This window comes from Pelobates fuscus, chromosome 12 (genome assembly GCF_036172605.1).
Source record: "Pelobates fuscus isolate aPelFus1 chromosome 12, aPelFus1.pri, whole genome shotgun sequence".
Lineage (NCBI taxonomy): Eukaryota > Metazoa > Chordata > Amphibia > Anura > Pelobatidae > Pelobates > Pelobates fuscus.
Genome location: NC_086328.1, coordinates 16807294 through 16831909, shown reverse-complemented (window position 1 = coordinate 16831909; position 24616 = coordinate 16807294). Strand labels below are relative to the sequence as shown.

Sequence of the window (24616 nt, the reverse complement as noted above, 5' to 3'; positions counted from 1 at the left end):
GTAAGCAGGACGCATGTCGAAGGGGCTCCTTAGCTCAGCTTTATATTAAGCCTACACTTCCAAGATATCATGCTAGTTTGAGGCTGATGTATGTCTATTATAACATGGAAACTGTTCGGTTTTACTTCTGGACGGAGTTTTTCTGATTTCACAAGTATTTACTGCGGCCTGCTGGATATTTCCAGGCGGGAGAAGCGGTGGTCCCCCAGCACTAACAATTATTTAGAATCTGTCGCCCCACCACCCTTCCTCACAAATCGGTGGGGGTTATCCCGGTCCCCACTTTCTCAGAAAGTAGCTGATAGTTAAGCTTAACAGCAAAAAAGAGGCCGAACTTCCCAAAATGGACGATAACATCCAGCGTGCTCTACAGTGTCCTGTGCCACTGCGCCCTGACCCGGCAAGTTAATGTGTTCAAGCCCTCGATCAGCTCTTTACTCGCTTCTGTGCGAGGTTCGCTGAGAGAGATCTTCGCCATGAACATGAATCTGCCGCAACTTTTACATTGTCACATATCAAGGCCAGGAGTCATAAGAGAATTTCCCCTGAGCATGTTGAGGCCTATCTCAAAACAATTCTCTTTATAAGCAGGTTTCTCGCTACATAAACGTTGTCATTTTCTTTCCTACTATACTTTAAGTAGCTAAACGTTAAGCTGTCTACTCTCCTCCAAATAATAGTCTTGCAATAAGTTAATCGACTATTCCTTTTATGACTTTATATAATTAGATGCCTCTATCTACCAGAATCATCCGTGTAATGTAATGTATGTAATTTTCACTAACTCTCTGTTTGTACCGTAATGTCATCTCAATTAACAAAAAAAATTATAAACAAAAGTTTAGCGACATTCTATTGGTTTCCATGGTGACTGTTCCTTATTTAGCCCTTTGCCCCAATAGCACTTGTTTTAACTTTGATGAAACTCCCCTTCTATGTGTGTGTGCAGTCAGAAATATCAAATGCATAGTAAATAACAAACCATTTCCAAGTCCCCGTCGCATACGGCTCTCAAAAGTTTCTCCACCTAAGTATACAAAAATTACAAAAAGAAAGAAGAAATGGATTAAAAACAAAATATCTGGAATCTCTGGAACCCCTGACAGACTCCCCAACAATTCAAACAAAAGATTCTGGGGGAAACGTCATGTCTGATGAAGTAAAAGACAATTTCTTGACATGTAAAGAACCACTACAGGCACCCAGACCGCTTTGTCACATTGAGGTGGTTTGGGTGCAGTAGTTGTGTTGTTTTTGTCCTGTAATGTAATACATTGTCGTTTAGTTAGATGTAATGTGTTCATTGCAGGGCTAAACACACCTCCCATGGCTTTCTTCCTGAAATCCACTAGAGGGCGCTTCGGCTGCAGGAATGGAGCCAGATTTGGTTCGGTGAAGTTCCACGTCCTCACACTTTGCGCAAGGACCTGATGATTATCACAGGGCAGCATTTGATACAATGCTTCTCTGTGAGAAGCATTTGCTTGGAGGAGCACAGTGCTTGCAATACTTGGGCTTCTCATCCCCAAATGTATGAGAAGCATTGAATTGGACCAGCAGATCAAGAGGAGACGCCTGCAGGTACAGGATGACAATACAGGAATTGGAGCAAGCGTATTTCCTGTTGTTTGCTATTTAGGAGTCAGCAATGCACTGATCAGAAAAGTAAACCAGCAACGAACATTGTGATTTACTTACCTCTTTGTATTTGCTTCTCACATTGTCCTGTCTGGTGTCAGGTGATTGTGAAGACAAACTTGTCTCTGAGGATTCCCTGCTGATGCTGTCGGTGGACTGCGGAGGAGACCTACTTGTGGCCTGGATGGAGATCAACACAGAAAACACAGGTAGGGACCTTATTACGACATACAGTCTAATTATTTCATCTCAGAGAAATGTAATCAGCTGTAGTGATTCTTACCTCCGAAATACTCGGTGTTCTCGCTTTCATGGTCCTGGCAGCTTCCATCATCGACAGAATCTAGGATTAGAAAAATCACTGAATGCTGTAAAAGCAACATGCGATTAGAATACTGTGCCAACGTGCCCCATTCTATCTATAAACACTGACCAACACGCAATTAGAATACTGTGCCAACGTTCCCCATTCTAGCTATAAACCCTGACCAACACGCAATTAGAATACTGTGCCAACGTGCCCCATTCTATCTATAAACCCTGACCAACACGCGATTAGAATACTGTGCCAACGTGCCCCATTCTATCTATAAACACTGACCAACACGCAATTAGAATACTGTGCCAACGTTCCCCATTCTAGCTATAAACCCTGACCAACACGCGATTAGAATACTGTGCCAACGTGCCCCATTCTATCTATAAATACTGACCAACACGAGATTAGAATACGGTGATTAGAATAGTGTGCCAACACGCGATTAGAACACTGTGCCAACACACGATTAGAATACTGTGCCAACATGCCACATTCTATCTATAAATGCTGACAAACACGCGATTAGAATACTGTGCCAACGTGCCCCATTCTATCTATAAACACTGACCAACACGAGATTAGAATACGGTGATTAGAATAGTGTGCCAACACGCGATTAGAACACTGTGCCAACACACGATTAGAATACTGTGCCAACGCGCCCCATTCTATCTATAAACTCTGACCAACACGCGATTAGAATACTGTGCCAACGCGCCCCATTCTATCTATAAACACCGACCAACACGCGATTAGAATACTGTGCCAACGCGCCCCATTCTATCTATAAACACCGACCAACACGCGATTAGAATACTGTGCCAACGCGCCCCATTCTATCTATAAACTCTGACCAACACGAGATTAGAATACGGTGATTAGAATAGTGTGCCAACACGCGATTAGAACAATGTGCCAACGCGCCCCATTCTATCTATAAACTCTGACCAACACGCGATTAGAATACTGTGCCAACGCGCCCCATTCTATCTATAAACACTGACCAACACGCAATTAGAATACTGTGCCAACGTGCCCCATTCTATCTATAAACACTGACCAACACGAGATTAGAATACAGTGATTAGAATAGTGTGCCAACACGCGATTAGAACACTGTGCCAAATTCTATCTATAAATGCTGACAAACACGCAATTTGAACACTGTGCCAACACTCCCCATTCTATCTATAAATGCTGACAAACACGCGATTAGAATACTGTGTCAACGCGCCCCATTATATCTATAAACACTGACCAACACGCGATTAGAATACTGTGCCAACGCGCCCCATTCTATCTATAAACACCGACCAACACGCGATTAGAATACTGTGCCAACGCGCCCCATTCTATCTATAAACTCTGACCAACAAGAGATTAGAATAGTGTGCCAACACGCGATTAGAACACTGTGCCAATGCGCCCCATTCTATCTATAAACTCTGACCAACACGCGATTAGAATACTGTGCCAACGCGCCCCATTCTATCTATAAACTCTGACCAACACGCGATTAGAATACTGTGCCAACGCGCCCCATTCTATCTATAAACACTGACCAACACGCGATTAGAATACTGTGCCAACGTGCCCCATTCTATCTATAAACACTGACCAACACGAGATTAGAATACAGTGATTAGAATAGTGTGCCAACACGCGATTAGAACACTGTGCCAACACACGATTAGAACACTGTGCCAAATTCTATCTATAAATGCTGACAAACACGCAATTAGAACACTGTGCCAACACTCCCCATTCTATCTATAAATGCTGACAAACACGCGATTAGAATGCTGTGTCAACGCGCCCCATTATATCTATAAACACTGACCAACACGCGATTAGAATACTGTGCCAATGCGCCCCATTCTATTTATAAACACTGACCAACACGCGATTGTTAAAGGGAATACATAACAACAAGCATTAAATAATATCTATAAACACGCGATTAGAATACTGTGCCAACGCGCCCCATTCTATCTATAAACACCGACCAACACGCGATTAGAATACTGTGCCAACGCGCCCCATTCTATCTATAAACTCTGACCAACACGCGATTAGAATACTGTGCCAACGCGCCCCATTCTATCTATAAACACCGACCAACACGCGATTAGAATACTGTGCCAACGCGCCCCATTCTATCTATAAACTCTGACCAACACGAGATTAGAATACGGTGATTAGAATAGTGTGCCAACACGCGATTAGAATACTGTGCCAACGCACCCCATTCTATCTATAAACACTGACCAACACGCGATTAGAATACTGTGCCAACGTGCCCCATTCTATCTGTAAACACTGACCAACACGAGATTAGAATACAGTGATTAGAATAGTGTGCCAACACGCGATTAGAACACTGTGCCAACACACGATTAGAACACTGTGCCAAATTCTATCTATAAATGCTGACAAGCACGCAATTAGAACACTGTGCCAACGCGCCCCATTATATCTATAAACACTGACCAACACGCGATTAGAATACTGTGCCAATGCGCCCCATTCTATCTATAAACACTGACCAACACGCGATTAGAATACTGTGCCAACGCGCCCCATTCTATCTATAAACGCTGACCAACACGCGATTAGAATACTGTGCCAACGCGCCCCATTCTATCTATAAACGCTGACCAACACGCGATTGTTAAAGGGAATACATAACAACAAGCATTAAATAATTAACTTATACAGTTCTACAAATGATGCTAGTCAAACAGAAAGCAGACCTATAGAACTTAAATGACCACTAAAGGAACGCAGACCACTTCTGCTCAGTGAACTAGAATGGGTCTTTCGTTTTAACCCTGCAACGTAAAAAACATTGCCATTTTGGAGATACCACACCTTTAGTGGCTGTCAGGAAGAATAATTTTTCAATCAAATGCGGCTCCTACAGAACATCAAAAAAGATGGGGTAAACCTAGAGCAGTAGGAACACATGTTTTCATTCCTACTGTTATAGTGTTTCTTTATTCACTACAAAAAATATTTGAATTGAAAACCAAATCACAAAATTGAGGCTAAAAATCAAGAATTACAAACATCCCAAACATCCCAATACTCCAGGTCAGCAGCAATGACTAGAACACATCATACCAAATACATCCAATAAAAACCAAAGAAAAAAGGTACCGTATATACTCGAGTATAAGCCGACCCGAATATAAGCCGAGGCCCCTAATTTTACCCCCAAAAACTGGGAAAACGTATTGACTCGAGTATAAGACTAGGGTGGGAAATGCAGCAACTACTGGTAAATTACTAAATAAAATTAGATCCTAAAAAAATTATATTAATTTAATATTTATTTACAGTGTGTGTATATAATGAATGCAGTGTGTGTATGAGTGCAGTGTGTGTGTGTGTGTGTGTGTGTGTGTGTGTGTGTGTATGAGTGTAGTGTGTGTGTGTGATGAAGAGCCTTGGTGGGGGGTGGGCATTTTTATTATTATATTTTATAATTTAAATGTTTATTTTCTCGTCCCTCCTCCCTGCTTGTTAGCTGGCCAGGGAGGGGGGGCTCTCACTCCCTGGTGGTCCAGTGGTGTGCACTGTGTAGGAGGGGGCTGGCCAGCCCCCTCCTACACAGCCCCTTGTCTGTATTATGGCAATGTAAATTGCCATAATACAGACATTGACTCGAGTATAAGTCGAGTTGGGTTTTTTCAGCACAAAAAATGTGCTGAAAAACTTGACTTATACTCTAGTATATACGGTACTTGTGCACTATCCCAAATCCCTACGCACATTTAAATAAATGGAGATTTTTAGTACCAGTCCAATGGCCATTTAACTGTAAAATCACCTGCCACGTCAATGTAAAACCTCTCAATTTTGTACGTTTGTATTTGATTTTGTGTTTCACAGACATGCTACAGTGTTGCCGCCCAGACAATGTGTTCCATATTATGGTAGGGGTTTAGAAAAATACCTCTCTCTGTCTTATTAAAGAGGTTTTGCATTGACGTGACAGGTGATCTTATACTTTGATGGCCATTGGAATAAATTGGCTCTTGATGTCTACATTTTGCTATAACAAACCCCATAATACTGAGCTCCACGACACTTGAACAACCACAAACATGGATGCCAAACAGCTGCAGGCACAGATGCCTCCCTCCAGAAGAAGAAACATTTTGGGATATTGTGCTCATCAGGTGCAGATAATTGCAACCATGTACGGAGGCCATATTGGAGGAGACAAACATAACTTTTCATATAAACATAGCTTCAACCAATGCATTTACTGCAAATTTTGCCAGAACAATATAAATGAGGTGTGTCATCTACTTTTCTGTAGATGAAGAGAGTCATTTTTATCAAAATTGTCTCAAACTTGGTCCTTTAGTGCTGACACGAGTTTCAAGATTTTTTTTAATTTAGATTTACACCAAATGAAACAATAACCTATGCAGATCATTGTCAAAATGTGGTGTGTCTGGATCATTGGCATGTGTTATCACCAATCTGGACATTGAAACTCATTTTCCAATACCCAGGTGACCTGGGAAAATCCTGCTAATTACCTTGGAGTTTAAAGCACACTGTAAGGGCGTCTCCTTCCTCCTGTTCAGTATGTCCGTACTGGAGCCATTTTGTAAGAGCACATCGATAATCCCTTGATAGCCCCAACGAGCAGCTATGTGGAGGGGAGTGTCTCCTTTTTCATTACCAGAGTCAATTCTACAAGAGTGTACATCGTAATAGACTAAAGCCTTCACACACTGTAAGAATAAAGGTTACAAATAAAACACCACTGTGAGCAAACACCCATCACTTATCCCAGACAATAAAAGCTGCAGTATTCTGTATATAAATGCAATATATGCCTTTTCCTTTTCAAAATGTGTACTAAAACGGATATATTGGCACCTTTGGAACAGTGGTAATCAATCACATCACGGATCAGGGGATCTAATAACCTGTGCCAATTATCATCAGCAGCTCTTTACATCCAATGAAATTCAATAATGTCCTGCCAACATTAAATGAGTAGGACACTCCATTCTACCAAACCTATAGAGCATTCCATTCTATAGAGTCTGGCTAACACCAAATGAGTAGGACATTCCATTCTATAAAGTCTGGCTAACACCAAATGAGTAGGACATTCCATTCTATAAAGTCTGGCTAACACCAAATGAGTAGGACATTCCATTCTATAAAGTTTGGCTAATACCAAATACCGTATATACTCGAGTATAAGCCGACCCGAATATAAGCCGAGGCCCCTAATTTTATCCCAAAAAACTGGGAAAACTTATTGACTCGAGTATAAGACTAGGGTGGGAAATGCAGCAGCTACTGGTAAATTTCTAAATAAAATTAGATCCTAAAAAAAATTTATTAATTGAATATTTATTTACAGTGTGTGTATAATGAATGCAGTGTGTGCGTATGTGTGTGTGTATGAGTGCAGCGTGTGTGTATGAGTGCAGTGTGTGTATGAATGAATGCAGTGTGTGTGTGCATGAATGCAGTGTGTGTGTGCATGAATGCAGTGTGTGAATGCAGTGTGTGCAGGGCCGGTGCAAGGATATTTGCCGCCGTAGGCAAAACATTTTTTGCCGCCCCCTCCCCCCCCCCCATATGTCCTGACTTCCCCTCCTCCTCCCTCAGTGGTCCTTACCTCCCCACCCCCGTGTTCCTTCACTCCCCCCCCAGTGGTCCTGACTCACCCCTCCCCTAGTGGTCCTTACCCTCCCCTCCCCTAGTGGTCCTTACCCTCCCCTCCCCTAGTGGTCCTTACTTCCCCCTCCCCTCCCATAGTGGTCCTTATCCCACCCCCTCCCTCTCATAGTGGTCCTTATCCCCCTTCTCCCTCCCATAGGTGTTCCTTATCCCCCCCCATCCCTCCCATAGTGGTCCTTATACCCCCCCTCCCTCCCATAGTGGTCCTTATCCCACCCCCTCCCATAGTGGTCCTTATACCCCCCCTCCCTCCCATAGTGGTCCTTATACCCCCCTCCCTCCAATAGTGGTCCTTATACCCCCCTCCCTCCAATAGTGGTCCTTATCCCCCCCTCCCTCCCATAGTGGTCCTTATCCCCCCCCCTCCCTCCCATAGTGGTCCTTATCCCCCCCCTCCCTCCCATAGTGGTCCTTATCCCCCCCCCTCCCTCCCATAGTGGTCCTTATCCCCCACCTCCCTCCCATAGTGGTCCTTATACCCCCCTCCATCCCATAGCGGTCCTTATACCCCCCTCCCTCCCATAGTGGTCCTTAACCCACCCCCTCCCTCCCATAGTGGTCCTTATACCCCCCTCCCTCCCATAGTGGTCCTTATACCCCCCCCCCCTCCCATAGTGGTCCTTATACCCCTTTTTTTTGTTATTATTAATTATTTTTTTTATTATTATTATTTTTTTATTATTATTTCTTATTTTATTTATATATATTTTTTTCGTCCCCCCTCCCTGCTTGATATATGGCAGGGAGGGGGGCTCTCCTTCCCTGGTGGTCCAGTGGCAGTTCAGTGGGGGGGAGAGGGGGGCTGGCAGAGCCATTCCATTCTATAAAGTCTGGCTAACACCAAATGAGTAGGACATTCCATTCTATAAAGTTTGGCTAATACCAAATACCGTATATACTCGAGTATAAGCCGACCCGAATATAAGCCGAGGCCCCTAATTTTATCCCAAAAAACTGGGAAAACTTATTGACTCGAGTATAAGACTAGGGTGGGAAATGCAGCAGCTACTGGTAAATTTCTAAATAAAATTAGATCCTAAAAAAAATTTATTAATTGAATATTTATTTACAGTGTGTGTATAATGAATGCAGTGTGTGCGTATGTGTGTGTGTATGAGTGCAGCGTGTGTGTATGAGTGCAGTGTGTGTATGAATGAATGCAGTGTGTGTGTGCATGAATGCAGTGTGTGTGTGCATGAATGCAGTGTGTGAATGCAGTGTGTGCAGGGCCGGTGCAAGGATATTTGCCGCCGTAGGCAAAACATTTTTTGCCGCCCCCTCCCCCCCCCCCATATGTCCTGACTTCCCCTCCTCCTCCCTCAGTGGTCCTTACCTCCCCACCCCCGTGTTCCTTCACTCCCCCCCCAGTGGTCCTTACCCTCCCCTCCCCTAGTGGTCCTTACTTCCCCCTCCCCTCCCATAGTGGTCCTTATCCCACCCCCTCCCTCTCATAGTGGTCCTTATCCCACCCCCTCCCTCTCATAGTGGTCCTTATCCCCCTTCTCCCTCCCATAGTGTTCCTTATCCCCCCCCATCCCTCCCATAGTGGTCCTTATACCCCCCCTCCCTCCCATAGTGGTCCTTATCCCACCCCCTCCCATAGTGGTCCTTATACCCCCCCTCCCTCCCATAGTGGTCCTTATACCCCCCTCCCTCCAATAGTGGTCCTTATCCCCCCCTCCCTCCCATAGTGGTCCTTATCCCCCCCCCCTCCCTCCCATAGTGGTCCTTATCCCCCCCCCTCCCTCCCATAGTGGTCCTTATCCCCCACCTCCCTCCCATAGTGGTCCTTATACCCCCCTCCCTCCCATAGCGGTCCTTATACCCCCCTCCCTCCCATAGTGGTCCTTAACCCACCCCCTCCCTCCCATAGTGGTCCTTATACCCCCCTCCCTCCCATAGTGGTCCTTATACCCCCCCCCCCTCCCATAGTGGTCCTTATACCCCTTTTTTTTGTTATTATTAATTATTTTTTTTATTATTATTATTTTTTTATTATTATTTCTTATTTTATTTATATATATTTTTTTCGTCCCCCCTCCCTGCTTGATATATGGCAGGGAGGGGGGCTCTCCTTCCCTGGTGGTCCAGTGGCAGTTCAGTGGGGGGGAGAGGGGGGCTGGCAGAGCTGTAACTTACCTGTCCTGCAGCTCCTGTCAACTCTCTCCTCCTCTGCGCCGTCCGTTCTGCTCTTCTGTCAGCTCCCAGTGTAAATCTCGCGAGAGCCGCGGCTCTCGCGAGATTTACACTGGGAGCTGACCGAGGTGCTGACCGGACGGCGCAGAGGAGGAGAGAGCTGACAGGAGCTGCAGGACAGGTAAGTTACAGCTCTGCCAGCCCCCCTCTCCCCCCAGTCTGTATTATGGCAATGCAAATTGCCATAATACAGACCTTGACTCGAGTATAAGCCGAGTTGGGGTTTTTCAGCCCAAAAAATGGGCTGAAAAACTCGGCTTATACTCGAGTATATACGGTAAGTAGGACATTCCATGCTACCGACCCTGGCTAACACTAAATGAGTAGGATGATCCATTCTATAGATCCTGGCTAACACTAAATGAGTAGGACATTCCATGCTACAGACCCTGGCTAACACTAAAGGAGTAGGATGATCCATTCTATAGATCCTGGCTAACACCAAATGAGTAGGACATTCCATGCTACAGACCCTGGCGAACACTAAATGTGTAGGACATTCCATTCTATAGATCCTGGCTAACACTGAATGTGTAGGACATTCCTTTCTACAGATCCTGGCTAACACTAAATGAGTAGGACATTCCATTCTATAGACTCTGGCTAACACTAAATGTGTAGGACATTCCATTCTATAAATCCTGGCTAACGCTAATGAGTAGGACATTCCATTCTATAGATCCTGGCTAACTCTAAATGAGTAGGACATTCCCTTCTATAGATCATGGCTAACGCTAAATGAGTAGGACATGCCATTCTATAGATCCTGGCTAACGCTAAATGTGTAGGACATTCCATTCTATAGATCCTGGCTAACACTAAATGTGTAGGACATGCCATTCTATAAATCCTGGCTAACGCTAATGAGTAGGACATTCCATTCTATAGATCCTGGCTAACGCTAAATGAGTAGGACATGCCATTCTATAGATCCTGGCTAACGCTAAATGTGTAGGACATTCCATTCTATAGATCCTGGCTAACGCTAAATGTGTAGGACATGCCATTCTATAGATCATGGCTAACGCTAAATGAGTAGGACATGCCATTCTATAGATCCTGGCTAACGCTAAATGTGTAGGACATTCCATTCTATAGATCCTGGCTAACACTAAATGTGTAGGACATTCCATTCTATAGATCCTGGCTAACACTAAATGTGTAGGACATAACAGGTATAGACACTCTTACCACCCATGCTATATCTTAGCCCTTTGATCTCCTAATCTCCCTGGATCTAACACGCTTCCAGATACACATTGGGCAATGCCTCACACTTGTACATACCGGCTCACTGCAGTAATACATTTTTCATAAACAATCGGAAGCCTCCGACCTTTAGCTTAACGAGACATAGATTAACCCATCATCTCTACACTGATTTGGTGATGCAAACGAATGCCCCTACCCTGTGCCCTACCCATACGACAATTAAATCTAACATACTATTCACCACGTCTTGCAAGCATAGATCTGTATATCATTTTAAATTGCTGAGAACCATAAATGGACGTATTTGCCTAGCCTGATAAAAATACATTTAAAAATGTGCCGTTACTTTCATGCCATATTTGTGACAAACTGTGTTATACTTGAGTTTTTATATGCCGTTGTGGCATTGTCAAATGTTCTGTTACCTCATGCACAATGAAAAATAAAAAGAATTAAAAAAATAAATAAATAAATAAAAAATGTGTAGGACATTCCATTCTATAGATCCTGGTTAATGCTAAATGTGTAGAACCTTCCATTCTATAGAGCAGGGCTGCCCAACAGGTAGATCCCCAGATGATGTAGAACTACAACTCCCAAGATGCTTTGCATGCCTTTAGAATGCTTTTAGAATGACAAAGCATCATGGGAGTTGTAGTTCTACAACATCTGGGGATCTACCTGTTGTGCAGCCCTGCTATAGAGTCTGGCTAATGCTATTGTTACAGGATCTCTTCTCTTTTCGGGCAATAAACATAATATATGGAGAGAGAGAGAGAGACACAGAAATAATGTTTCTCCTACTCTTCCAATATCAATGTAATTTATTGGATCATAAAGTCATTTGTTAGATTGTTTGAAGAAAACAGAGCATAACATAGGAAAAATAAAATAACACAACGCATGTTATAGGTCAAACTCCACAATCTGCACGGTCTACATTCCTAAGGAAATAAAGAAATCCCCTAAGCTTTTGGCTTCTGTTTCTATGTTCTGAAATATTTGCTAGAATAACAAAACACACTACAAAGAGAAGCAACACCGAACGGCACAGTACAAAAGCAATAAAATCAGAGACTAAAACGGCAAATGCACGATTAATTATTCAGCATCCGGGAGGTACTTACATCTTCATGTCCGTATGTGCAGGCCAAGTGAAGTGCAGTATTCCCATTATTGTCCTGTATGTCTCTACAAGCCTTATAGTGTAATAAAAGCAGCTTAAAGGGAATCAAAGAACACTGGATTAATTCTCTGACAACATACCATGTACAGTACCATTACCCAGCAAGACTGACATGGGATGGATTAGACCCATCATGTGTATTGACTGGGGCTGAGAGCTTTATGAGAATCAAACGAGGCCCTATGGAGCTTACTAATATACAATTAATCTTAATAATACAGCCACTAATCAAATCTCTATATTTTAGAGCTGTATTTCATTTATAGAAAAATAAATAACATCTAGCAATTCTTATTTAAGGAAACTGGAACTGATATCAACTTACTGCGATCTTTTGATGACCCTTTTGGCATGCAAGATGGAGTGGAGTTGACCCATGGTAATCAGTGGCATTAACCGCAGCACCTTTAGAGATTAGTAGATCAATACACTGCACTTGCCCTAGGAGGAACACAATGAAATGGGATAAGAACAGTATTTTAGGGTTAACCACCATATCCGTCCATCCCAGCTATTTATCATTCTATCAGAGTTCCATCCTATCATTTTCAGAGACATGCCCCTGTTTGGTTTTATATGAACTAATGATGGCATTCAACATAGGAACTCACCCTTCCTGCCACTTAAAAGTGTTCAAATGTGACATGTTCGTGCTGACACAGTGGTCTGAAGATTGTTTTGAGCTGTGTCATTCATATTGTGTTACTGTTATAGTTGTCCTTACCGCAAATTGCTGCAATGTGTAGTGGTGTATAGCCTCTGTCATCTCTGGAAAATGGTGTGACCACCGAAGAATCGTTTAGCTTGCTGAAAAGAAAGAGATGACATTGTTAACTTAACACACAATATGATTGAAGTGCTAAACACACAATAAAAAAAAATAAAAAACATACTACATTGAACTATATTATAGTCTGTTGCCTATATACAAGTTAGGGGGGCAGTGACTTTCAGATAATCAGTTTAGTGTTTATCAGTCTCAAGACAAATCTCAAAAGGCAGATCATCTGTCTTCCGAGATCAACTTTCCACCGACACACCAGATTACAAGCAGAGGATAATGCTAAAAGGATATCAGTAAACAATCAATCTATTCTAGGTTATAAAACAAAAACAATAGTGAAAGTGTTTTTCCAGGCAGTCATTTAGAACTCCTATTAGAAGGAGGAAGTGATAATATCATATGTGACACAGGGAAATCAAGGGGGCACTAAGCTGGCATTGCCAGAAAGGACCACACGTACCCTGAAACCAGCTTCTCGCAGTTGTCACAGGAACAGAGCGGATGGCACATTTTCTGCGCAATATCTTCGTCATTGTCACCTTGGCTCAGTAATTTTTCTACCTCTTCCTGATTTCCGGAGGCGATATGCTGCATTTATTAGTTATTAGTGAGAAAACAAATAATGGCTTCTCAATAATTCAGACAGGAGAACACAGTACGAAGAAGGATAAAGCTTTAAAACATGTCCCTGTCATACAATATGATACATCACCTCAACAATGTCCCTCAAGAACGAACAACAAGAAAAGTAATATTGCAAAGACTATTATTTTGTAAACTACTCAATTTTGTAGTGTTTTCATTTTTAACAAGACACTACATTCAATATCTATAAAACTTTCACATGTCCCTAACAGTTTCTACCATGGAGACTTCGCTTGCAGGTTCCCCGCATTTAATGAAGTGAGAGGATCATAACTCGGTGCTCGGTTTGAAGAAACCACATAACAATCATAATTTATAAACCATGTGTTTTCATAAGACATGTGCATTCGTTGTCAAACCATTCGATCGGTCAGGCATAGAACCACTCTTGATTTTTTATTTTTTTTAACCAGTCTAAAAATTAATCAAAAGGGGACCTATGCCGGACAAATCGATTAGTCACCAAACAAATCTATTTGTTTAAGGAAGAGTTTTGTCTAATTTTCATTTTAATCCCCTTGCATAGTGGAGGATCTTTAAGATAGTGGTAATGTAGGAATAAGCCAACGTGCCGGGGGTGGTGGTTCCTTCCTGGGTAAATCTCACCACTGATATAAGGTTTGGCGTCTCTAGGCTGAGTGATGTTATTCCACTGGGTCTAAGACACTTGAAATCAGAAAGCCAACCTAGAGCTGTGATCAGGGAAATAAATATTCTGAAATACTAATGTAACCTGAGCACTGTTTTAATCCATCCACATGTGAACTTGACAACATTTCTTCCTTAAAGGAACAGTACACAATTAGGAATACAAACTTATATTAATAATGCTATAGTGTCCTACTTCATACCTATATTCACCCCCCCACGCAATTTTTTTTTCCAACTGTAAAAAAAAATGAAAAAAGTTTAATTTACCTTTTTTCCAGCGCCGAGACGTCAACCTAGAGGTGTTACTTCCACAATGATGGTCCAATTCAATGCTCTTCACAGAGGAGCACTAGGGACAAGATGTGCATGCATGGCAAATGTCGCACATGTGCCTAATCGAAAGGTATCGAATCCAATACTTCCCTGCTTCTCTACGAGCTGCGTTTGATGATGTTTGACATCCTCGTGGACCTTTGCGATCATGAGTGAAACCCCATCGCTGCAGTGCATGAACCTCTTGTGGCTGTCACGAAGACATTGTCTAGTGGCATATTTAACCTCGCAATAGAAACATTGCCGTATCTACTAAACAGCCATCTTTTAGACTGAAAGGCTAAAATCGAAGCACCCAGATCGTTTCATTGAGATGAGATGTTCGGGGTGCCTTTAGCGATCCTTTAATGGCATTGTTTAAAGCTTTACTCAAGCGTGTAAAGAAGGACAAGACTATCAGGGAAATATGGGTTGAAAATCCCTTTACAGTTATTGACTTTTAAATATTACACAGATTACCTTGAATAGGCAATCAATTGGGGCTGTAGAGACTCTTGACATTAAGTTCATCCTCTGCCACAAAAATGACTTGTCTGATTCCTGAAAGTGAAGATATTTTCTCATTAGACAGATTGTATAGAATCTGATAAATTTTAGTTTGGGACAACATGAGAAACATTGCTTCATTGCCATCTATACATGTTGTGATACCTTTCAGCTAAATCAATACAGAAGTACTTGTGTAATAAAGAAATGAGCTTCACATGAAAAAGCCTCGCTAATGACCACTAACGCGTTTCACTTCAGGACCCACTGAGTATTCAGATGCTGTGAATCTCTCTGCTAATGCATACCATTAATAGAAATTAATGTTACTGGAATACCAGAAAGAGTATGTATCGGTCCACCACTCTGGTGATGGGAAGATGAAAAATGTATTATTTGAAAAGGAAGTATTACACATTAATCACTTTCTATAAATGTACATTGATCACAAATATCATAAAATGGGGCGGAAAATGTATTGCACTCCTCTCACATCCGACAGATTAGTAATTAGTGAAGGCTTCATCAAATACAACTAACATTTGACTTTCATGAAGCTTTACTTACAGCCAAACTCAACGTCTTGCGCTCTCAGTTCAGGATTACATAGGGAAACCTGCGTGTTTAAAGGCTCCACAAGTTCATATTTTTGCCAAACGCGTTAACATTCTGCACCAGACACCCAGATCTTGTCTTCAGACATTTTTAATATTTCATCTACAGCTTTATGGCTCATTTTGTACAAATGCATTCAACAAAAGGTTAGAATTTTACTAAAATCTGAATTTGTCATCTATGACATTTTCACTTGAAAGGGAAACCCTCATAAAAAGCAAACAGTATAAAGTTTATAGCATACAGCAAAATGCGTTAACCGGCCAAGTGTGGGGTGCACAAAGAAGTTGAAATAAAACAATTCAAGCCAATTTAATTACCTCTTCTGTCTCCTCACAATTTAGCACATTAGTTCCCGATATCTTATGCGTTTAGCATCATAGTTAAATCAAGTGATGTCAAGAGTAAAAGGTAGAATTGGGAAGTAATTCGACTTTTATCTTTTAAAATATATCTGAAAACTCACAAGTGGCCAAGTGGTATATTTTACTATAGTGACTGTTCTCCGTGAAATATATTCTTCCTTTTAATGTTCTGTGATACGTTTCTGGCAAGTTTTACAAACCGATTCTCACTCACAGCAGGGGTTTCCTTTAAGTTTCCTTGGCGGATAAATTCAATAGCAGCTTCTACCGAGGTCAGACAGTATCCCAGCTCATCCTTCACCGCACTGCAGAATCGGAAGTTTTTAATATAGCATAGGTTTGCCATCCTGGGAGACAAAGAAACATAACAAGATTTCGAAAATCAGCAATGTTCTATAGCACATGCTTTCCTATGGGGAAATATCTGACGCTGGATGTCTTAATGCAGAGCCTCAGGACGTCCAGTGTCAGATACCAGACCAAAGGTCCGTTTCGATCCATGATGCGTCCCCAGTGGCTTTCTGGTAGACAGCCACTATGGGTAGACTTAAAATGCAATGCATTTTCTCGGGAACTGCAATGTTTAACATTGCAGCACTAAGTGCAAAAGGGACGCTGCACCTAGATCACTTCAATGACCTGTAGTGGTCTGGGTGCCTAAAATGTCCATTTAATTTTGTTCTGATTTTGGAGATAATAAAGTTGGATCTGTTTCAAATAACTTCAGTGAACCCTGCATCTAACCACTAACTCAATCACTGAACCCTGCATCTAACCACTAACTCAATCACTGAACCCTGCATCTAACCACTAACTCAATCACTGAACCCTGCATCTAACCACTAACTCAATCACTGAACCCTGCATCTAACCACTAACTCAATCACTGAACCCTGCATCAAACCACTAACTCAATCACTGAACCCTGCATCTAACCACTAACTCAATCACTGAACCCTGCATCTAACCACTAACTCAATCACTGAACCCTGCATCTAACCACTAACTCAATCACTGAACCCTGCATCTAACCACTAACTCAATCACTGAACCCTGTATCTAACCACTAACTCAATCACTGAACCCTGCATCAAACCACTAACTCAATCACTGAACCCTGCATCTAACCACTAACTCAATCACTGAACCCTGCATCTAACCACTAACTCAATCACTGAACCCTGCATCTAACCACTAACTCAATCAGTGAACCCTGCATCTAACCACTAACTCAATCAGTGAACCCTGCATCTAACCACTAACTCAATCAGTGAACCCTGCATCTAACCACTAACTCAATCACTTAACCCTGCATCTAACCACTAACTCAATCACTGAACCCTGCATCTAACCACTAACTCAATCACTGAACCCTGCATCAAACCACTAACTCAATCACTGAACCCTGCATCTAACCACTAACTCAATCACTGAACCCTGCATCTAACCACTAACTCAATCACTGAACCCTGCATCTAACCACTAACTCAATCACTGAACCCTGCATCTAACCACTAACTCAATCACTGAACCCTGCATCTAACCACTAACTCAATCACTGAACCCTGCATCAAACCACTGACTCAATCACTAAACCCTGCATCTAACCACTGACTCAATCACTGAACCCTGCATCAAACCACTGACTCAATCACTAAACCCTGCATCTAACCACTGACTCAATCACTAAACCCTGCATCTAACCACTGACTCAATCACTGAACCCTGCATCAAACCACTGACTCAATCACTGAACCCTGCATCAAACCACTGACTCAATCACTAAACCCTGCATCTAACCACTAACTCAATCAGTGAACCCTGCATCTAACCACTAACTCAATCAGTGAACCCTGCATCTAACCACTAACTCAATCAGTGAACCCTGCATCTAACCACTAACTCAATCACTGAACCCTGCATCTAACCACTAACTCAATCACTTAACCCTGCATCTAACCACTAACTCAATCACTGAACCCTGCATCTAACCACTAACTCAATCACTGAACCCTGCATCAAACCACTAACTCAATCACTGAACCCTGCATCTAACCACTAACTCAATCACTGAACCCTGCATCTAACCACTAACTCAATCACTGAACCCTGCATCTAACCACTAACTCAATCACTGAACCCTGCATCTAACCACTAACTCAATCACTGAACCCTGCATCTAACCACTAACTCAATCACTGAACCCTGCATCAAACCACTGACTCAATCACTGAACCCTGCATCAAACCACTGACTCAATCACTAAACCCTGCATCTAACCACTGACTCAATCACTAAACCCTGCATCTAACCACTGACTCAATCACTGAACCCTGCATCAAACCACTGACTCAATCACTGAACCCTGCATCAAACCACTGACTCAATCACTAAACCCTGCATCTAACCACTAACTCAATCACTGAACCCTGCATCTAACCACTAACTCAATCACTGAACCATGCATCTAACCACTAACTCAATCACTGAACCCTGCATCAAACCACTAACTCAATCACTGAACCCTGCATCAAACCACTAACTCAATCACTGAACCCTGCATCAAACCACTAACTCAATCACTGAACCCTGCATCAAACCACTAACTCAATCACTAAACCCTGCATTTATTTATTTATTTATTATTGCCATTTATATAGCGCCAACAGATTCCGTAGAGCTTTACAATATTATGAGAGGGGGATTTAACTATAAATAGGACAATTACAAATAAACTTACAGGAACAATAGGTTGAAGAGGACCCTGCTCAAACGAGCTTACATTCTATAGGAGGTGGGGTGTAAAACACATTAGGACAGGAATTTACAATCAAATAAGGTGGGCTGCCCTTTAGGAGAGGGCAAGAGACAGGTATGTGAGGTTGCATCTAACCACTAACTCAATCACTGAACCCTGTATCTAACCACTAACTCAATCACTGAACCATGCATCTAACCACTAATTCAATCACTGAACCCTGCATCAAACCACTAACTCAATCACTGAACCCTGCATCAAACCACTAACTCAATCACTGAACCCTGCATCAAACCACTAACTCAATCACTAAACCCTGCATTTATTTATTTATTTATTATTGCCATTTATATAGCGCCAACAGATTCCGTAGCGCTTTACAATATTATGAGAGGGGGATTTAACTATAAATAGGACAATTACAAATAAACTTACGGGAACAATAGGTTGAAGAGGACCCTGCTCAAACGAGCTTACATTCTATAGGAGGTGGGGTGTAAAACACATTAGGACAGGAATTTACAATCAAATAAGGTGGGCTGCCCTTTAGGAGAGGGCAAGAGACAGGTATGTGAGGTTGCATCTAACCACTAACTCAATCACTGAACCCTGTATCTAACCACTAACTCAATCACTGAACCCTGCATCAAACCACTAACTCAATCACTGAACCCTGCATCTAACCACTAACTCAATCACTGAACCCTGCATCTAACCACTAACTCAATCACTGAACCCTGCATCTAACCACTAACTCAATCAGTGAACCCTGCATCTAACCACTAACTCAATCAGTGAACCCTGCATCTAACCACTAACTCAATCACTGAACCCTGCATCTAACCACTAACTCAATCACTGAACCCTGCATCTAACCACTAACTCAATCACTGAACCCTGCATCTAACCACTAACTCAATCACTGAACCCTGCATCAAACCACTAACTCAATCACTGAACCCTGCATCTAACCACTAACTCAATCACTGAACCCTGCATCTAACCACTAACTCAATCACTGAACCCTGCATCTAACCACTAACTCAATCACTGAACCCTGCATCTAACCACTAACTCAATCACTGAACCCTGCATCTAACCACTAACTCAATCACTGAACCCTGCATCAAACCACTGACTCAATCACTAAACCCTGCATCTAACCACTGACTCAATCACTGAACCCTGCATCAAACCACTGACTCAATCACTGAACCCTGCATCAAACCACTGACTCAATCACTAAACCCTGCATCTAACCACTGACTCAATCACTAAACCCTGCATCTAACCACTGACTCAATCACTGAACCCTGCATCAAACCACTGACTCAATCACTGAACCCTGCATCAAACCACTGACTCAATCACTAAACCCTGCATCTAACCACTAACTCAATCAGTGAACCCTGCATCTAACCACTAACTCAATCAGTGAACCCTGCATCTAACCACTAACTCAATCACTGAACCCTGCATCTAACCACTAACTCAATCACTTAACCCTGCATCTAACCACTAACTCAATCACTTAACCCTGCATCTAACCACTAACTCAATCACTTAACCCTGCATCAAACCACTGACTCAATCACTAAACCCTGCATCAAACCACTGACTCAATCACTAAACCCTGCATCTAACCACTGACTCAATCACTAAACCCTGCATCTAACCACTGACTCAATCACTGAACCCTGCATCAAACCACTGACTCAATCACTGAACCCTGCATCAAACCACTGACTCAATCACTAAACCCTGCATCTAACCACTAACTCAATCACTAAACCCTGCATTTATTTATTTATTTATTATTGCCATTTATATAGCGCCAACAGATTCCGTAGCGCTTTACAATATTATGAGAGGGGGATTTAACTATAAATAGGACAATTACAAATAAACTTACAGGAACAATAGGTTGAAGAGGACCCTGCTCAAACGAGCTTACATTCTATAGGAGGTGGGGTGTAAAACACATTAGGACAGGAATTTACAATCAAATAAGGTGGGCTGCCCTTTAGGAGAGGGCAAGAGACAGGTATGTGAGGTTGCATCTAACCACTAACTCAATCACTGAACCCTGTATCTAACCACTAACTCAATCACTGAACCATGCATCTAACCACTAATTCAATCACTGAACCCTGCATCAAACCACTAACTCAATCACTGAACCCTGCATCAAACCACTAACTCAATCACTGAACCCTGCATCAAACCACTAACTCAATCACTAAACCCTGCATTTATTTATTTATTTATTATTGCCATTTATATAGCGCCAACAGATTCCGTAGCGCTTTACAATATTATGAGAGGGGGATTTAACTATAAATAGGACAATTACAAATAAACTTACGGGAACAATAGGTTGAAGAGGACCCTGCTCAAACGAGCTTACATTCTATAGGAGGTGGGGTGTAAAACACATTAGGACAGGAATTTACAATCAAATAAGGTGGGCTGCCCTTTAGGAGAGGGCAAGAGACAGGTATGTGAGGTTGCATCTAACCACTAACTCAATCACTGAACCCTGTATCTAACCACTAACTCAATCACTGAACCCTGCATCTAACCACTAACTCAATCACTGAACCCTGCATCTAACCACTAACTCAATCACTGAACCCTGCATCTAACCACTAACTCAATCACTGAACCCTGCATCTAACCACTAACTCAATCACTGAACCCTGCATCTAACCACTAACTCAATCACTGAACCCTGCATCTAACCACTAACTCAATCACTGAACCCTGCATCTAACCACTAACTCAATCACTGAACCCTGCATCTCTCCTCAGACAGAATCACTGAACCCTGCAGCCCACCACAGACTAAATCATTGAACACTGATTCTCTCCCCAGACAGAATCATGCATTTCTCCATAGTCTGAGCAATGATGCATGTATTGAAATTATTGGATAATCTAGATAATTTGTTGCAGGATTCGCAATGTAAATACCAGAGTAAACCGGCAGTAAACTCTGTTTACCCTGAGTCAACAGTCTCATATTTTTCTGACTATCCCTACATCATCTATTGAATAGAAAGTCCCTACATTATCATACTGAGAAGAAGCCAATGCCACACATACCAGTTGGGAATTTCTGTTTTCACAAGTAGGTAAAGCAGCACAGACAGGAGGTCATCAGCGCACATCATCTCCATGTTTACTAAAGATTGAACCAGAAAAACATGAATACATATCCAGAACCTGAGAGTAAAGACACAAATCAACATAGAGACAGTCTGCCAGTATACGCACACAGACGCACATACACACAGCCTGCCAGTATACACAAACACTCAGAGAGACAGCCAGATAGTATACACAAACACACACAGAGACAGCCTGCCAGTATATACAAACACACACAGAGACAGTGTGCCAATATACACACCCACAGCTATAGCGTGCCAGTAAACACAAACACACAGAGGTAGTCTGTCAGCACACACACACACACACACACACACACACAGAGACAGCCAGAGAGTATACACAAACACAGAGGCAGCATGCCAGTAAACACTAACACACAACACAGCCTGCCAGTATACACATATACACACAGCAAGAGCCTGCAATTAAATACAATCACACAGAGCTACGGCATGCCATTTTACACAAACACACACAGAGACAGTGTGCCAATATACACACCCACGGCTATAGCCTGCCAGCAAACAGACAGAGGTAGTCTGTCAGCATACACAAACATACAGAGACAGACTGTCAGTATACACAAGCACACAAAACTACATCCTGCCAAAACATACAACTACTGCCAGAACCCAGGATTAAAACACATTTCCTGGCTCATTCATCCTCCCATGAAAACACAAATCCCCAGTTTAGCCCAGAAAACGAACCTCTTTGACTTGGAGAATGCATGATGGTCTGCACAACCTTCCAGAGACAGATCAGCTTCTGCTGTGGGGAAGTGCATCTGTTCAGCTGAGCCAACACTCGCTTGGCACGGGGAATATTAATACTGCAAAAGACAATTCAAACATAGTGGATCATTCGCAAAGAGACACGTCCAGAGATCTAATGGCCCCATATCTCTACCTTTTGTATTTGTCTGTGTATATTGTAAGTTTTCCACTGATTGTACAGCGCTGCGGAATCTGTTGGCGCTTTATAAATAACAGTAATAAATGCATAAATAAATATATGTGCCATCATCGTACTGATCCAGTAGGTAAATTAATTAATCTGTCATATAAAAGTGCAGTCAGCTTTGTGACCTTATCTCTAAGGCAACCTATACTCTATATATTACCAGATACGTGCAATGGTGAGGTTCCTAGCGCTTGTTAGATTCGGGAACGGCACTATTTTCTGCTTTTATTTTCATTTTATGTAATCGGTGAATATCTGTAACACTGCAATTGGGAGGGAAATACCCGTGAACGCTCGACACCTCAACTGGCCTTTGATCCTGACCTACCATCTACAAGCAACCAAGCTGAGCGACATATCCACAGGTGGTGACCATACCACCGAGACGCATATATCTGCAGCTGAACATAAGTTCAAGAAAATTGCAAGTGGCATTTCTCTTATTTTACCTTACGACCTGTAGAACATACTACATTATATTCTGTTTTCTGTCCTCATATTTTCCATATTAACTCACCCCCATACAAATATATTACAGGATGGATGCAGTTACAAAGCAGAATCAGCTGTTTAGATTTACTCCTGTAAATGCTGAACAGTTTCACATACATCAAACATGACTGAATTGACTGGCACATCATATAACATCACCTGCCAAAAGGCCTCTCTGCATTTACTGGGAAATACAACTTCCATGATGCCTAGTCCAACTCGATGGACACAACTGGAAAGGATCATGAGAGTTGTAGTTTGACAGCAGATTGAGTGCTTCATTTTACCTATCCCTTTGAAACTTGGCTTGTAAAAACAAATAGCATTTCTTAAAGGGAGGCTTCTCTAGCAGAAGTAAATATTATGCTTTGAATTTTAATGCTCCTCTCACCTTGCAGCTTCTACGTGTCTGACTATCAAAAGGCAGTGACTCACTGATGACCCTAGACCGTCTGCTTTCATTATACTAAAGAACAAAGTCTACTTTCTGGCAAGGGTATTGGGTATATGGGATTTACTTCAAACGGTCTCCAAACTTATATTCAATTTCTGTGTTACCTGAACTCTGTTTTCACTCCTATGTCCTTCTGCTGAAGATCCTGAAGGCTCCGGGTAATCTTGTTAAATGCTGCATCCTTGCAAGGAAATCAATAAAATAATTAGAGGGTCAATGCGTTCACAAAGTGCATGGCTCTAAATACATAACGTCTGCTGCAGGACATACATCTCAAACGCATTACTCTATATAACAAACACCTCACCTTAACCTCACACTCTTTACTGCATAGAACATACCTCACATCAACCTCATACTCATTACTGCATACAACACACCTCACACTCATTACTGCATAGAACACACCTCATATCAACCTCACACTCATTACTGCATAGAACACACCTCATATCAACCTCACACTCCTTACTGCATAGAACACACCTCACCTCAACCTCACACTCACACTAATTACTGCATAGAACACACCTCACATCAACCTCACACTCATTACTGCATAGAACACACCTCACCTCAAGCTCATACTCATTACTGAATAGAACACACCTATCACCCCCTCACACT

At 42.1% G+C, this 24616-nt stretch overlaps 1 protein-coding gene across 1 annotated transcript in view; it reads right to left on the bottom strand.

The window, feature by feature from the left end:
* Positions 1–24616, bottom strand: part of ANKRD27 (ankyrin repeat domain 27) — an 85051-nt gene that overhangs the window by 15188 nt on the left and 45247 nt on the right. The window contains exons 9-21 of the mRNA XM_063438089.1: positions 24094–24170; positions 22791–22912; positions 22012–22090; positions 16363–16495; positions 15142–15222; positions 13514–13641; positions 12994–13076; positions 12595–12710; positions 12211–12303; positions 6511–6708; positions 1922–1981; positions 1699–1818; positions 983–1027 (exon numbers count right to left, since the gene is read on the bottom strand). Coding sequence (XP_063294159.1) covers positions 983–1027; positions 1699–1818; positions 1922–1981; positions 6511–6708; positions 12211–12303; positions 12595–12710; positions 12994–13076; positions 13514–13641; positions 15142–15222; positions 16363–16495; positions 22012–22090; positions 22791–22912; positions 24094–24170 — 1335 coding nt within the window. The remainder of the gene's footprint in view (positions 1–982; positions 1028–1698; positions 1819–1921; positions 1982–6510; positions 6709–12210; positions 12304–12594; positions 12711–12993; positions 13077–13513; positions 13642–15141; positions 15223–16362; positions 16496–22011; positions 22091–22790; positions 22913–24093; positions 24171–24616) is intronic.